We start from the raw sequence: 17787 nt of genomic DNA on the forward strand, positions 1-17787 counted from the left end.
CAGGTCATCCTCAGCTTCGTGTGAGTTCAAGGCCATCCTGGGATCCCTGAGACTCTAACTCAAAAATAAGTAAGGAAGGAATGAAGACACAATGTGCGCTAGAAAATGGCCTGGGGTCTGTAACGTGTCTCAGCTCTGCTCCCTTGACAGCGACCAGCAGGCACTCTCAGCCCCAAGCTGCCATAAAAAAAAAAAAAAAAAAAAAAAAAAAAAAAAAAAAAAGCTTGTTTTCCGGGTGAGTCTTTTTCCTTAAGTCCTCTCTTTCTCCACCACCCACAGTCTGCTGAGAGCTGACTTGCATCACAGGTCCAGATATTGCCCTGCAGGCTGTTCTCTGAGCCTCCAACCTCAACTTCTCAGCATACTGGAAGCCGAGCTCAGCTTCAGGCTGGGACCTCAGGGAACCTGGCTCTGGCCCAGTTCCCCTTGGGTACCTGCCTAAGCACAGAGAGCCTTCTCATTGGTTCTGTTAAGGGAATCTTTCTCCTTAAATAGTACTTCTCCAAGAATATTCCAAGTCGCAGAAGAAATCAATGAAGTCGGGTACTGCACCTGGAACTGCTGGAGACGGTTTGAAAGCAAGGCATGCCTATTGTTCAAACAACAGCTTGGCAGAAAATGCCCTTGTCTCTCCCTCCGGGGTCCTGCGCTGCAGAATGGCACTCCAACTTGAGATCCTCAGAATAACTGTGAGGTTCTGTGAGGTAGCCAACAGTTCCCAAGTTTATATTATCCTAGCATCTTGTGCTCAATGATATCAAAGAGAAATCCTGTCTTTTGTGCAGAATCAGACTCCTAAAATTTGGGATTACCTCATATGAAGATGTTTTTTTCCTGTGAAATGTCTGTCATGATGAGAAATACAGAACACTACAGCTGCTTCCTCCAGGAAAAGCCAAGAGAATGGTAAGTGGTCGTCTCTGATCCTGATCTGCCCTCACGCTTCTGTGCTTTGATTCTGCTGCTAACTGCTCCCCTTTTCTGTACGCCTCTCTTACTACTTCCTGATTGGCTCTGTCCATCCTGGTCCTCTTAGCCCCTTCATCCCTAAGCCAGAGACAGGCACCTCCTAACCCCTGGCAGACCATCTCCTCCTCACAGGACCCAAATGTCCCTGTGTTTCCAAAAGGTCTGTTTGTACCCGCTGCCTTAAATACCTAATCAGGAAAGTCTTTATTCACTCCCTGATTGCCACGGAGGACAGCAAGGCCTTAAAGACTGAGCATAAACCCCTTCACTCCAAAGGAGCGCAGACCCCTAGAATGCAGTAAATGTATAGAAACAGATGTTGGTCTGTTGGGGCCACCTGTTTCCCAGCCTGCCCCGGTCTCCAGTGAGGGGAAATGCACTAAAGCTTCGCTGTCATTGAAACCATCCTCAGATCTGCTCACCACAGGCACAAGTGCAGAAGAGGACAGTTCAGAAAACAGCCCTCCTGCTGCCAGCCCTCCTGCCCACCCCCATGCTGAGTCCCTGAGTGTCTATAGCCTGAATGGCAGTCTTCAGCCCCCAGGACCCTCCCATCACCTTCCCATAGCTCCCCTTCTACACACACCCCTCGCTCCTTCATGCCAACAATGTCTTCAAGCAACTAGTGTAAGAAAGCCACTTTTTGTCCCACATCCTTGTAAATAACTTGAAAAGCAAATGAGAGATGCAGCCTCTGTCTTCTCATACAAAATGTGGATTGAGAGACAGATCGGAAGGAAAAAAAAAAAAAACAGGGTTTGAAACTTTCACGGAGATACAAGGGAGGGCAGCCCTGAGAGCTGAGCAGGGTCAGGCCAAGTGGAGGGATGGACCAGATGGGATGACCCCCCCCCAAGGAAAAATGTCCTCCAGAGGACCCAGTGTTCTCACCAGAACCTGCAGCTGCTGTCCGCACTGAGACCCCTTTTAAAAAGAAACAGAACGGAAGAGATTTTCAGGATAGCTTTATGTACAGACCCCTTGAAATATCCGAGTCCTTACAGAAAATGTCTCCCACTTGACTAGCTTACATGGATTTCAAAGCATTTGCTTTCAACGGGTGTTTACTGTTTCATCTGTGCAGAATCCTCAAAAGCACCTTCTCCAGCTGCCTGCCGTTCCTCAGCCTTGGCTCTAACCTCCCAGCACACAAAGGTAGGTGTTTGGCCAGGCACGCAGGTGGCCTAGATTTGGATCTAAGATGGGCCGAAGCTCGGGTTGGTAGATTTGTTAATATACCAGAATTTACATTTCTCTTAATGGTTTATCAACTATCTAAAGATTCCTGGATAGAAGGGTTGGAATCACAGCTGCCTGAATAAGCAAGATGAAAAGTTTTCCATAAAAGCAGAAGCCTGCCATAGAAACTGATTACAGAAACCAAACAGAAGCAGAACGATGGTAAATTAGATGGCAAGGGGTAAGTGAACAGGATCTTTACCCAGGATGGTGACTTCCTTACATATCCCATAATCAGGTCTCAGTTAGCTTTAGTATCACGGTTACCATAAGCATTGTACGCTTGGTCTTCTTGGACACAGAGTTTATGTAAGTAAACTAAAAAAAAAAATAATAATAATAGTAAGAGTATTATGGTGAAAGCAGATGAGAAAAGAATAATACAATGACAACAAGAACACTGCAAACATTATTCTGAACTAATGCAATATTGCTTGCAGCCTCTCCAAAGCTGAGGGCATCAGAGGATGCTGCGGGATTCACTCTGCTGATGAAAGCATTCTTGAAATTCAGCGACAGTCACCTCAGACAAGATCCGTAATACTTCTGCCGGGAACTAATGCTGTTGAGGGATTAGAGGACGAGATTAGAGCCGAAGTGATCCAAGGCTCTGGTCCAAAGCACGCCACAGAGCGTGGGCTTCCAGGACAGTGTGGGAGGTGTGGTCTGGATCCCGCAGGAACGGGGGGGGGGGGGGGGGGGAGGGGGGGGGGCTGACGGTGACCAAAGAAAGCGATGCTTTAAGATAGTTGTTGTAGTAAGGTCTGCATCACGGTCTGGGGAAGGAAACTGAAATGCGTGTTGACCTGGGGGGAGAAACACGATTCAGACCATGACTAAAGCGAGACAAAGTGTGGGCTGAAGAAGCAAGTCACCAAGATAGGCTCTTTTTTTATGTAGTCTTTGAGGTGACATTGGAAAGCCCGTGGAGGTTTAGATTTGTAAAATTAAAAGGAGGGTATATTTAAAGTGCTAGAAAACACCAACAGTGACACAGAAAGAAGCAAATCTTCTTTTATATCAAAAATAAGTAAAATGGCTGCAAGATGAGAGGCGGGTGAAGGATATCCAAGTAAGAAGTTGTAATTCATCACTGTGATCCCAGCGAGGCAGAGTCCACAGTCGAAGGAAAACGGCGTCATTATTATTATTTTTTTTTTACATGTTGCCAAGCTGACATTACCATATACCCCTGGGTACCAAAGTTCTCACAGGAAAGTAGGAACAAAACTCTGTATCCTAGGGATGAGGGTTTCCTGCCTCACTCACAGGTTTTCTTTGAAAGCAGCTGAGAGAGCGACTGAGGAAGTGTTCTCTGTGCAGCTCGGCTGCAGTGTGCTGTCCGTGAGGTCGCTGGGACTTCCGTCCATGACAGCTGCTTTTGCCTTTATGGGTCCCTCTTCCCATAAAAATAATTTATATTTCTATTACAGTGTCATAAGGATAATTAAATTAGTCTTGTTATATCCATTGTTTCCTTCTTTTTTTGAGGTAACATTTCATTTTGTACTTGAGATTAGCCTAGTAATACATATGTAGCCCAAGGCCTGGAACTCATAGCCATCCTCCTGCCTTAGCTTCTAAACTGCTGAGATCGTAAGTCTTCGTTACTGCACCCAGCTACTTCTAATCTTATAGAAATATATTTTCACCTGCCACTGAAAGGCCATGACCCTGGGCACTGTGTCAGAGTTGCCCCATTGGAGTCAGCCCTGGTAAGGAGCCATTGAATTACTTTGAACCAAAAAGGAGAGAAAGAGAGAGAGAGAGAGAGAGAGAGAGAGAGAGAGAGAGAGAGAGAGAGAGAAAGAGAGATCAGACCCTGCAAACCTGTGCTATACATTTTCAAATTTCTGAACTGAGTGCAGGAAAAAACTAAGACTATTAGTAAATGGAGGACCCAGAGATACTCTCCCTGCAAATGAGTGAGGAATGGAGAGAATCCTCTTGAAGTCTGTGAACACTGTGAACTGCCATCAAAGATGACAAAACAGGGTTTGAAACTTCCACGGAGATACAAGGGAGGGCAGCCCTGAGATAGCTGAGCAGGGTCCCGGCAAAGTGGAGGGATGGACCAGATGGGATGACCCCCCCAAAGGACATGGTCACAATCATCAGAGATGTAACCTCTTTCTGCTTTATTCCAAGGAAGTACCATCCACAAATGGCCTGGAGGAACCACAGCGCCATCACAGAGTTCCTTCTCACGGGGCTCTCTGACGACCCCCTGATCGAGGCTCTACTTTTCACGCTTTTCCTGGGGATTTACCTCCTCACCATGACGGGGAATCTGACGATGCTGCTGGTGATTGGGGTTGACTCCCACCTCCACACGCCCATGTACTTCTTCTTAAGCAACCTGTCCTTCCTGGACCTCTGCTTCTCGTCCGTCACGATACCGAAGCTGCTGAAGGACCTCCTGTCTGAGAGGAAAAGCATCTCAGTAGAGGGCTGCCTGGCTCAGGTCTTCTTCGTGTTCATCACTGCGGGGACCGAAGCCTTTCTTCTCTCAATGATGGCCTACGACCGCTATGTAGCCATCTGCCACCCGCTGCTCTATGGCCAGATAATGAGCGATGAACTCTGCCTGAAGCTGGTTCTGCTCTCCTGGGGCCTGGCCTCTCTCAGCTCGGTGGTCATTGTGCTCTTGGCTGTGAACCTGGACTTCTGTGAGGCCTACACCATACACCACTATATGTGTGAGCTGCCCTCTCTCTTTCCTCTCTCTTGCTCTGATGTCTCCATCAACGTTGACATCTTGATCTGCACCATCTTGCTGCATGGACTGGGAACCTTTCTCCCGGTCTTCTTGTCTTATGCCCGCATTGTCTCCACCATCCTGAGCATGAAATCCACCACAGGGCGGAGCAAGGCGTTTAATACTTGCTCTTCCCACCTCGTGGCCGTGGTCCTGTTTTTTGGATCGGGTTTGGTGCGTTATCTCGTGCCCACTTCTGGGTCCTCCCTAGATTTGCTCTCCTCCTTGCAGTACAGCGCAGTCACCCCCATGCTGAACCCCCTCATCTACAGCCTGAAAAACAAGGAGGTGAAGGCGGCTGTGAGAAGGACCTTGGGGAAATGCCTGCATTGCCTGGAGTGATGGCACGGAGTGGCAGGAACAGAGTCTGTGTGGCCAAGCACTGGAACTTCAGGCAGCGTTTTAGAGCACTGCCTTAAAGGTCGGCCTGTGGCACTCTCCCTGGCTATGCTAAGAATGAAAAAGAATGTAAAACTATATTAAATAGATAAAGTTTATGTCTAAAACATATGGCCCATCTTGGCCTGGCTGTACCCTCTAATATTCCTAACGCAACTTTCTTCCCTAAGTTACGTAGTTAAGAGTTATAACCCCTGAACTGGTATCCTATTTTTCTAAGTATTTCTATTAATTCTTTAGGGAATTCATAAAATGTTTTCTAATCATATTCGCCCCCCACTCTTCCTCCGAACTTCTTCAATACCCACACCCACCTTCCCATCCCATCCCCAACAACGTGTCTTCTTTTTTCACTTAAATTTTTAAGGAATTTCATACTGGATTTATATTATTCCCATCCCTCCTCTCCCCCTTCCAACTCCTCCCATGTCCCCCAGCTAAAATTCATAGCCTTGTCTTCTGTCGTTACGTGTGTGTGTGTGTGTGTGTGTGTGTGTGTGTGTGTGTGTGTGTGTTATTTGAAACCTACTGAGTCCATTTAGTGTGACTCATGTGTATGTGTGTTTAGGGATGACCACTTAACAGGGAGCTCATCTCTGGAGAAAACTGATTCTCCCTTCTCATCAGCCATTGATTGCCTATAACTCTTCATCTAAAGGTAGAACCTTGTGGAATTCCCCGCATACATATTAGTATACTAACAGGTCCATGCAGGTCTTGTTTAGATGGCCCTGTGTTGAGATCTCATGAGTGCATCATCTGTATCATGTCTGGAAGACCCTGTTTCACAGCAAGCCTCCAGGTCTGCTCCTCTGGCTCTCAGCATCTTTTCTCTCCCTCTTCCCTGATGTTCCCTGAACCTTCGATGTACGGGTTGCATTGTAGATGTATTATTTTGGGGTTGTACACCCCTAAAGGTATTATCTGCATTCTGACCAGTTTGGATTGTTGTGATCTGCTTGGCTTAAGGACTGACCTAGCTTGGGTAACAAGGGAATGTAAAACCAAAGACACATAACACTGTGCTGGCCAGTTTCATATCAACTTAACACAAGGTAGAGTTATCTGAAAGGAGGGAGCCTCAATTGAGAAAATAATTCCACTAGATCTGGCTGTAGGGCACTTTCTTAATCAGTGTCTTATGGAGGAGGGCCCAGTCCATTGTGGGAGGTGCTATCTCTGGGCTGCTGGTCCTGGGTTCTATAAGAAAGCAGGCTGAGCAAGCCATGAAGAGCAAGCCAGTAAGCAGCACCCTCCATGGCCTCTGCATCAGCTCCTGCCTCCAGGTTCCTGCTGTGTTTGAGTTCCTGCCCTGACTTCCTTCAGTGATGGACTGTTACCTGGAAGTGTGAGCTGAAACAAAACCTTTTTCTCTCCAAGTTTGTTTGGTCATGGTGCTTTATCACAGCAATAGTAACCCTAACCAGGAACAGAAACTGGTACCAAGACCATGGAGCACTGCTGTGACAGACCTGAGCATCTTGTCTGGGGGAGGAGTGTGGAAGGACTTTGGAACTTTGGGCAAGAAAAGCCATTGAGTGTTAAGAGCTCTGGGGGATGTTCCAGACGACTTTGGAAGATCAGAGTGTTGAGAGCAGTTCAGAGGGTAGAAGCCTGGCTTATGACGTTCCAGAGGGAAGTAAAGACGCTGCCAGGCCTTTTGTGTGAAGAATCTATGGTGTCTGGCCAGCTGGGGCTGAAGACTCAGCTGTGATTAACAAGAGACCAGAGTCTTTGAGGTGAAATCTTCTGGGAGGTGTTTCTTCAGGGTCAGCACACAGAAGCTGTGTTCCAGGGGCAGACAAGGTTGTACCTCATGCTGGCAGCTGAACTTGGTAGTATAAGAGTCACCCAAGTGATACTGGTTCTGAAGGCATGAGGGGGTCAGGGAGAGCATCTGAGGCTCGGCACCGTGAGAGACCAGGAGAGGCCATTGGTGAAGGTGCAGCCTCCTCGGGATTAGTTGAAGCCCCACAACTGAAGGGGTCATGAAGAGAAGTTGAGGCTTGGCATCATGTAAAGAGCCCGGGAGAGGCTATTGGTGAAAGTGTGGCCCAGTTGCAGCAAGGGACCCCAGTGTCTTAGAAATGCCAGTACAGTGAGATGACCACCACGAATAGCAGCAGCAGTGGAGTGGAGCCAGCTGGAGCCTAGAAGACAAGCTGTGTGTGCTGCAGAGGGCAGAGCCAAAGAATTGACCCAGGCTCCTTAGAGGAACTCAGAAGATCGTGAGTGGATCCCAGATAATCAGACATTGAGTCACATGCACTTTTGGAATTTGGTTTGCTTTGTTCAGATTGTGATTGTGCCCTGGTTCTTCCCTCTTGAAGTAAAAAGTTGTTTGTTTGTTTGTTTGTTTGTTTGTTTGTTTTTATTTTACAGGAACCCACAGTTGAGAGACTTTAAATATTAAAATACTTTGGATTTTAAAGAGACTGAATTATTTTACAGTTCTTTTTTTTTTTATTAAATTGTTTTATTTATGTTACATATCAGCCACAGTTTTCCCTCCCTCCTCTGCTCCCATTTCCTCCCCCCAACTCCATTCTATGCACCCCCCTACCCAGTCCTCAGAAAGGGGCAGGCCTCCCACCGGAGTGAACAAAGATGGCACATCAAGTTGAGGCAGGACCAAGCCCCTCCCCGCTGCATCAAGGCTGAACGATGCATCCCACTATAGGGAAGAGGTTCCAAAAAGCCAGCCCATGCGCCAGGAACAGATCCCGGTTCCACTGCTAGGGCCCTACAAACAAACCAAGCTACACAACTGTCACCCACATGGCAGAGGACCTAAATCCAGGCTCCCTAGCTGTCAGCCCGTCTAGAGTTCTTGAGCTCCCAGTTCAGGTCAGCTGAAGGGACTGAATTTCTAAGTGTTTGAATTTCTAAAGACTGTGGGACTTGAGTTCAGACAGAGAGCTTGGCGAGCTAGGGAGTGCGGCCTCCTTCCTCTGGGCCCCCCACGAACTCCGGCCTGTACCTCTGGATGCCCCTCGGCCCCCAAACACTCACAGCAGCCACCTGCCCCGCCGCTGAGCCGCGATCCTGCAGCGACTCTTCCTCGGTGGCGGCGACCCCAGAACATCTCCAAGCGTCCGTGGTCGTGACATGGCAACCACCGGAAGGCCGAGGTTGGCCCTTCAACTGGGGGGGAAGGGGGGACTCGATCATCACTGGGAGGGGACCTGGATGAACAGAGGCCACCCTCGACGGTCCTGGAGGAAGGCGAGCCAAGCCCAACGGTCCTGGGTCCTCCTTCCACCCGAGAGAAGCCGGGACGTGACATCCGCATGCGCCCAGTAGGAAATGCGGCCCAGATTTACCTGCCGCCGTAGAGGGCCTTGTATATAATATAAAAAAGCTGCTCTCAACCTTATCCCTGACCCTTTGAGAGAGACCGTTGGCTAAATCTGGACATCTCTAGCAGTAGAGATTGCCGTCGCAGGGCAAAGTAGAGGTAGGAAATCACATGTGTACCTAGTTGTCCTTAAAAACATGGTAGATTATCGGAGACTATGGGGGTCCAGCCCCTCGATAGTCCCCTCCCAGGGTCCGGGAAGAATCTACAACCAGCTGATAATTAATCTTTGATGAAAAGAAGTGAATCTATGTACACGAAACTCCTTAGTTCATACACTTTATTATTCTGTAATAGTTCTCTCTCTACACAGCTTTTATTCTGCTCTCATGTTCCTTCTAGGTTCTCATCCATCTAGTTCTTTCCCCTATCAGCTCCTATCCCGTCTCCTTCTCTCTCATCTGGTTCTTCCTCATCTTGTTCTTCCCCATCTGGCTCTTCCTCATCTTCCATCTCGTTCCTCTAGTCCTCTCTTTTAGCCCTTCAATCCAGTTCTTCCCCATCTCAGTTTGTTTCTCTCAAGTTTTTACCCATCTAGTTCTTCCATTCTCTTTTCTCTTCTCTGTCCTGTGCCCTAGAAGTCCTGGTATATAAAGGGAGGGTCCGAGCTAAATTGTGTAAAGCTATTACTTAACGTTCACCTCTCCTAGGCGGCGTCTCCTTGTGGATTTTCCCGTAAGTCAGGAGACTTGCATTTGGGCTGTTATCATTGTTAGTCCACCTGGGACTAACAATGGGTGCCCTCCTGGGTGGTGTTTCCTGTAGTCCTTGAAAGTGGCTAAGGGGGATAATCTGATTCCAGAGAAAGCCTTTCCTGAGGCTGTTCTCCAAATACCTGGAATGTGTCTGTCCAGAGAGTGATCAGTCCACACTGTTAGCCCTTCTTAGGGGAAAGTCAATTGGAAAAACTATGAAGGCACACATGATTTTCATAACAGAATGCAGCTGATATATAACAAGCCAAGTAACACCAAAAACTCCTTGGGATTTGGCTTCCTCTGGAGGAATTCCCTGATCCCTCCAGGTAGTGACTTTGCCATAACCAGCTGAGTTCTTAGGATATATTCCTGTAGCCCGCAGCAGTAGATGTGTCTTCTAGACGTGACTTTGAAATGGACTTGTTTAGGCCACCTCTAGAAAGACCCCAGGGGTGACACTCGTCCTTGTGTGTTCCGTAGTTAGAGGACCCAGCTGGAGGAAGAAGAGGTCCAGAGCCAGATTGGTTGTATACAGAAGACGTCTTTTTTGATGTTCTAACTATGGTCCATGCATTTTATTCATTTCAAGCCCCACCCACCCACCCTGTGTGTGTGTGTGTTTGACAATGCCAAGTATTTTTTTGAAATATCTTTCTAGCTGCTCTAAAGTGCCTGACGTATTTTATAAGTAGTAGTAAAACCAAGACATTATGTAAATACGTTTTTTTTTGGTTAGGATTTATTTGCAACATTGCATGGGGAGGAATAGCCACACCCCTCCTGAGCTGACCACATTGTGTTTGGGCCCTGGTTCCCAGGAGAAGGACATGCAGAGCTCAAGCCATTGTGCTCCATGGGTGGAAAAGAAACCACTGTCCCATTGTGTTTGGTTTTGCTGTGTACACAGTACATGTAAAGGACAACAGAGTCCTAACTTACACCAGTTAGTCACTCTAGATGTTGAAGAGGTTGCCAGGGTATGACTAAGTAAAGGTAGTAGAATAATACATTTTGTACTTTTTGGTTAAAATTTTTTTGTGTGTGTTAAAAAATTTTTAATTATTACTCTCATTACATGTGTGCCATTTATTGAACTGCTGTGTACATGGTAGACAATGTTCCTTGAAACATCTGGTCTATCCAGATGTTTAGAAGTACCAACGTATGTTAAATGTAGAGGTAGTAAAATGTCACTTTGTAAATTTTGCTAAAATCCATGAAATGCTGTCTTTGGGGAGTAGAATTTGAACCCCTTTGTGAGCAGGACTGTCTGGACTTGCTCAGTGGTTTGGAGGAACTGCTGGGAGGCAGCCCAGTCATGTGCTAATGTTGATGCCGTTTCAGATGCCATTTCTAAATATTTGCATTTTGTTTTGCTGGGTGTGTACTGTATATAATGGATGAATCTGTCTGAAATCTTCAGCTTCTAGTCTCTAGATGTTAAAGAGGTTGCCAATGTATGACAAAGTAATAAAAATAGCATATTGTGTACCCTGTTAAAATTTATAGGAAAGAGGGTTCTGTAAATGATTTGGGGATATGAATTTGTGCAGCTGTTTCTAAGCGTTACATATGCCTATGTCTACTGGTTTGAAGACAGGCAGATGGGAGAAGTGGGTTGAAACCCAGAAGGTTATATATAGAAGATAATAACCATTGCTTTGCATACAGTCATTTACCAGTGCAGTGTGAATAGCAGAAAAGTCCTTATGTGCAATATCTAGTCTCCTTCTAGATATTTTTAAAGTGCTTGATACATTTCAAGGTAGAAGTAGTAGAATAATACTTTGTGTAAATAGTTTTGAAAAACTGGAGAGATACTATGTTTGGAAACAGAGTTGTTAACCCACCTCTGAGAACAGTGCACCAGCTGTACTTGCTCAGTGGATTGAAGAGGTGGGAGAGAAAAAAAACTGCAAAAAGATTCCATTAGTGTGCTAGACATTTTTAGCTTACCCGTTACCCTGTATGTTAGACACATTTCATTTAACATTGCTGTTCTGTATATAGAGTACACACTGGACAAAGGAGTCTTCATTTCATAATCTCTAGTTTCTAGGTGTTGAAGAGGTTGCCAATGGATGACAAAGGTAGAGTTAGTGAACTAACACATTCTGGATATTCTGCGTTCAAGTCTGTAGCAAGGTTGTCAGCTGAAAAGAGTTGGGAGAGTATCATCCAATTGGCAGGTGTCTGTGTCACATGATACAGGAGAGGGGCTGGAGGAAAAGAAGGTCAGAGACCAGAATGCTCTCAGCAGAAGACACTTTGAGAGCTAACCATTGTTACGTTGTGTGTGGTTTCAACACTCTGTGTATATAGGGGACAAATGTATGTCCTCATCTGAAACATCTAGTCCTTCTAGGTGTTCAGAATTGCACAAAGTATGTTAAAGGTAGACGTCACAAATAATACATGTTGTAGATTCTCCTGTTTAAACTCATGGTGACATGCTGTCTTTTGGAAATGGAATGGGCAAACCACTTCTGAGCAACACAGACTTGTGCTGGTTTGGGAGGGAGGAAGAAAGAATGCATATGAAGGGCCTGATGTTATTGAATATTACTTTAAGATGTGTTATGTTTGTTTATGCTGTGGAACATTTGTTTAATGACGTGAAGATGTGCTGCGTTCTTTTATGTTGCATTTGTTGAACTCTGTGGAGCTGTTACTGTACCTGTCTAAAACACCTGATGGGCTAATAAAGAACTGAAAGGCCGAGAGCAAAGCAGGAGAAAGGACAGGTGGGGCTGGCAGGCAGAGAGGATAAATAAGAGGAGAAATCTGGGAGGAAAAAGGAAAGAGCAAGAGAATAAGGGGAGGAGGATGCTAGGGGCCAACCACACAGCCACACAGCCACACAGCCACACAGCCACACAGCTGTAGCTAGAGTTTTCCTGCCTGGCCCATAGTCAAGACAAATCTCTCTCACCCACCAGTCCCACAGCTGCTCAGACCCAACCAAGTAAACACAGAGACTTATATTGCTTACAAACTGTATGGCCGTGGCAGGCTTCTTGATAACTGTTCTTATATCTTAAATTAATCCATTTCTATAAATCTATTACCTTGCCACGTGGCTCGTGGCTTACCAGCATCTTCACATGCTACTTGTCCTGGTGGTGGCTGGCAGTGACTCCTTCTGCCTTCCTGTTCTTTCTTTTCTCCTCTCTGCTTGTCCCGCCTATACTTCCTGCCTAACCACGGGCCAATCAATATTTTATTTATTGACCAATCAGAGCAACACATTTGCCATACAGAACATCCCACAGCCACACAGCCACACAGCCAGCCATGGAGTAAGAGTGAAATAAGATATTTTGATCTAATAATAAAAACCTGGAGTCAGATATCGAAGGTGAAAGCTGAAAGATCAGAGAAGCGGAGCAGCCAGCCTCTAGAAAGATTTCTTACCTCTAGGAATCCTCAGACTGAAAGGACAGAGTCTCCACCCCTGCTTATCACTTCCTGTTGCCTCCTCCCAAATACTGGGATCAAAGGCATGAGATCCCAAGTGCTGGGATCAAAGGTGTGTGCCACCACTGCCTGGCCTCTAGTGGCTAGCTCTGCACTCTGATCTCCAGGCAAGCTTCATTTGTTAGAGCACAAACAGATTATCACCACAGAAAAAGCCCAGAGGCAAAAGGTAGATGGGATAATTTAAAGTTAAGAAAAGCTGGCAAGAAACAAGCCAAGCTATTTTTAATAATAAGTCTCCATGCACTTTATTTGGGAACTGGGTGGCGGGGCCCCCCAAAAGAGTAAAGAGCAAAAACAGCTAACAACAACCTAATACTAATGTAGGTTTTGGTAATGCAAAATTAGCCATTGTCCCTTTTACCTGTGCATCTTATTTTGTAATATATCGTGTATACAGAAGACAGACAAGTCCAAATATGCAGTACCTAGTCTCCCTAGATGGTAAAGAGGCTGCCAGTGTGTGACAAAGTAGAGTTAGTGAAAAGACATGGTTTAACGTTGTGTTAAAATTTGTAGGAAAAAAATCTCTTAAAACCACTTAGGAAGTGAAATTGTTAATATCCCCACAAAAACATGACAGTTACATAAACCTGACCCCTGGGTTAAGAGAGATGGGAGAGGTTCTAGACCGGAACACTGCTATTTATAAGTCTGTTAGGTTTGTGCAGTTTCTTTACTGCACTGTGCATATGCTGGGGGAACCGAAGTGATTATCGGAAACATCTAGTCTTTAGACTTTTAAGTGCATAATAGACTTGCTGTGGTAATGCACGCCTTTAATCCTAGGCTGAGGCAGGGGGACCTTGTGAGTTCCAGGCCAGTCAGGGCTACACAGCCTTTGTCTCAAAACAGTAAGAAAATGTGCATAATGGACCGGTAGGGTGGCTCAGCAGGTAAAGGTGCTTGACACCCAGCTGGTGGACCTGAGTTTGGTCTCCAGGATCCACATGATACAAGGAGAAAAGTCACTCACCAATTGTCTTTCAGCCTCCAGACAGGCACAGTGGCATGCATGTGCCCACATGCATATGCTAATTCATAAATGTAAGAAATGCACAACATGGTAAAAACAGAGGGTTGCCAACACCTTTGAAGGGTTGTTATTTCATAGGACTGGTTACCCTGGGGGATGGGGTTGCTAACCTTGGTCTTTGAGCAGATGCTGTCACCAGGTGGTGGAGGTATGGATAGGGGAAAGAATAGTGCAGACAAAACTCAAGTCCAAGTGGATCAAAGACCTGAACATAAATCCAGTTACACTAAACTTAATAGAAAAGAAAGTAGGAAGCACTCTTGAACGCATTGGCACCGGAGACCATTTCCTAAATAAAACACCAACAGCACAGACCCTGAGCACAACAATTAAGAAATGGGACCTCTCGAAATTGAGAAGCTTTTGCAGGGCAAAAGACACAGTCAATAAGACAAAAAGACAGCCAACAGATTGGGAAAAGATCTTCACCAACCCCACATCTGACAGAGGATTGATCTCCACAGTATATAAAGAACTCAAGAAACTAGACATCAAAATACTGAACAGTCCAATTAAAAAATGGGCTAAAGAGCTAAACAGAGAATTCACAAAACAAGAACTACAAATGGCTGAAAGACATTTAAAGAAATGCTCAACATCCTTAATCATCAGAGAAATGCAAATCAAAACGACTCTGAGATACCACCTTACACCTGTCAGAATGGCTATGATCAAAAACACCAATGACAGTCAATGTTGGAGAGGATGTGGAGCAAAGGAAACACTCCTCTACTGTTGGTGGGAATGTAAACTTGTACAACCACTGTGGAAATCAGTATGGCGGTTTCTCAGAAAATTAGGAATCAAACTACCTCAAGATCCAGCCATCCCACTCTTGAGCATATACTCAAGGAATGCTGATTCATACCATAAAGATACATGCTCAGCTATGTTCATAGCAGCACTATTTGTAATAGCCAGAACCTGGAAACAACCTAGATGCCCATCAACGGAAGAATGGATGGAAAAAAATGTGGTACATATACACAATGGAGTACTACTCAGCAGAGAAAAACAATGACAGCATGAGGTTTGCAGGCAAATGGATGGAACTAGAAAAAATCATCCTGAGTGAGGTAACCCAAACCCAGAAAGACAGTCATGGTATGTACTCACTCATAAGTGGATTCTAGATATAAAATAAAGAACAATCAGACCACAACTCATAGAACCATGGAGGCTATATATAAAGCATGGAGGTCCCTAGGACGACTGTGGCTTCTAATAAATTTTGGTTTTACTCAATTATTGAAAAAATAGCCAAATGAATGGAAACACATGAACTATGAACCAAAGACTGAGGGACCCCAGCTGCATCAGGCCCTCTGAATAGGTGAGACAGTTGATTGGCTTGATCAGTTTGGGAGGCAACTAGGCAGTGGGACCAAGTCCTGTGCTCATTGCAGAAGTTGGCTGTTTGAAACCTGGAGCTTAATGCAGGGACACTTGGCTCAGTCTGGGAGGAAGGGACTGGACCTGCCTGGACTGAGTCTACCAGGTTGATCGCAGTCCTCGGGGGAGGATTTGCCCTGGAGGAGGTGGGAATGGGGGGTATGCTGGAGGTAAGGGGAGGAGGTGGGAGGGGGGAGAATAGGGGAACCTGTGGCTGATATGTAGAAGTGAATGGTATTGTAAAATAAAATAAAATAAATTTAAAAAAAGAATAGTGCAGAGTAAGTTCCTATGCCTGTTGGTTGGTTCCCGGGTGTCTAGCCATTGTAGTGTACATTTCAGTTAATGTTGCCAAATACTAGAGGATAAGTCCCAGTGCCCAAAGGATGTTAGAAGTAGCAAAATAATCACTATTAAGTGTCCTGCTAGTCTTTTGGAAGGGCTGACTTCTGGGATGACCTTTGCACTGCTCTCACCAGAATCATCGAGTTGTGCAGAGAAGAGCACGAATGAGGGAAGGTCTCTTTGCCAGGACCACCACATCTGGAAGACAGTGACAGCTGTACCCAGGGATCCATGTGTGCATTTCTGGGAAGAGACTTGTGTTTCTTGTACACAAAGTTCATTCCACAACATCTGAACTTCATAAATGTCCTAAAGGAGAGTGTATGGTTAAAAGGATGGCTTGACAGAAAAGGTTCCTCTTGAGAATAGAGTTGTTAAACCGTGTCTGGACAGCGTGAGTTAATTCATGTCGCTAGGCTGACTGTGGAGGAGCCGAGGGAGGCTCACAGAGTGAGAGCCACAGTGCTGTGCTGTGTTGAGACTGGCATCCTGAGAAGCCCTGCTGTAGGTGCACCATAGGAACACATCTATTGAGCAAGAACACGCCTTCTTCCTCGTATTTTAGTATATAGCTCTGATGATAAACTTAGGACTGCTGTACTAAGTGTGGTCTGTAGCTTTCTGTTTCCTTGTGAGCTGAGCACTGAGGAATGCAGAACTTTAATTCTGACTGCGCCAGTCCTTCCATCTAGAGGCCTGCTGCCATTTTTGTCTTCTATGAAATGGTTATTGCCAAGGAAGACAGGATTACAGTTTTGTCTGACAGACTGAGAGGGCGTGGTGTACTCCTGGTTATGGGGAGACCTTGATCTGGAGGAGGTGGGAAAGGAGGGGGGATGGGGGGAAGGGGAGGGGGGCAGGAAGGGAGAAAACAAGGGAATCTGTGGCTATTATGTAGACCTGAATAGTATTGTAAAATAAAATTTAAAAAAAAATGCTCATGTGGCGTGGGGTTTTGAGTTGGTGAATATTCACAGCGTGGGGGAAAGCATGGTGCACGCTGTATAATCTCAATTCCCTACATGTGTGTACACTTGCAGCATCTAGAAGGACACGTCAAGCTGAGCTGCGGTGACTGGGGGGCTGTTCTTGGCTTCTTGTGTTGTGTTTCCTGTAATGCACATACTGCAAATAAAGCTTCTTTCAAAAGCTTAAAAAAAAAGACTGTGGGAGTCTTAAAATTTGGAATGTTTATACTATAATGTTTATGTTAATGTGTGATATTGGGGAATAACAAGGAAGGAAGGGTTATGGCTTAACAGTGATGTGTTTGTGTGTCAAGTTGACAAGGGGTTAATTGTACTAGCTACTTTTATGTCAACTTGACACAAGCTAGAGTCATCTGAAAGGAGGGAACCTCAGTAGAGAAAATGCCTCCATTAGGTACAGCTGTAGGGCATTTTCTTATTTAGTGATTGATGGGGAGGCCCAGCCCATTTGAATGGTACCATACTTGGGCTGGTGATCCAAAGCAGGCTGAGCAAGCCATGAGGAGAAAGGCAGTAAGCAGCACCCCTCCATGGGCTCTGCATCAGCTGTTGCCCCCAGGTTCCTGCCCTGTTTGAGTTCCTGCCCTGACTTCCCTCAGTGATGGACTGTTATCTGGAAGTAGAAGCTGAAATAAACCTTTTCTCCCCCAAGTTCCTTTGGTCATGATCTTTTATCACAGTCATGGTAACCCTCACTAGGACACACACATACAGAAAATCTGGAATCAGGTGGGCAGTGCACTTTGACGAAGATGCACCAGCAGCAGCCTTGAAATTTAAGGAGTTTGTTTTATACAGCTGAATCAAGGAAGCAAGTTCAGCGAGTCTCCAGAGGCAATCTCTCTAGGGAGCAGTCTCAGGCTATAAACAGCCAGGGAGAGTGAGCTGTGGTTGATAGTTTCTGCACACACTAGTTTGAGCTAAAAGTCAATCATTTGTAACATCCATTCTTGGACCAGAGGAAGACTTTCCTTTTTCTCTGAGCCTCACCTGGGGAAGGCTGCGACATTTCTACCGGTCTGGGGCACTGGAGTCCTTGACATGGCTACGCCCTTCATCTGCTCCTCGCAGTGGATTTCTGTAATTGTCTCTATGTGCTGAAAAAATAAGCTTCTTTGAGGGGGGTA

The 17787-nt window shown here is 45.7% G+C and overlaps 1 protein-coding gene across 1 annotated transcript; it reads left to right on the forward strand.

The window, feature by feature from the left end:
• The first annotated feature begins 518 nt into the window (after positions 1-518).
• LOC102909557 (olfactory receptor 8S1-like) lies at positions 519-7793 on the forward strand. Its single transcript, XM_076555705.1, has 4 exons — positions 519-689; positions 786-906; positions 2054-2867; positions 4361-7793. The coding sequence occupies exon 4, from the start codon at positions 4373-4375 to the stop codon at positions 5306-5308; it is 936 nt and encodes a 311-aa protein (XP_076411820.1). The 5' UTR covers positions 519-689; positions 786-906; positions 2054-2867; positions 4361-4372; the 3' UTR covers positions 5309-7793.
• The last annotated feature ends 9994 nt before the right edge of the window (positions 7794-17787 follow it).

This window comes from Peromyscus maniculatus, chromosome 20 (assembly GCF_049852395.1).
Source record: "Peromyscus maniculatus bairdii isolate BWxNUB_F1_BW_parent chromosome 20, HU_Pman_BW_mat_3.1, whole genome shotgun sequence".
Classification (NCBI taxonomy): Eukaryota; Metazoa; Chordata; class Mammalia; order Rodentia; family Cricetidae; genus Peromyscus; species Peromyscus maniculatus.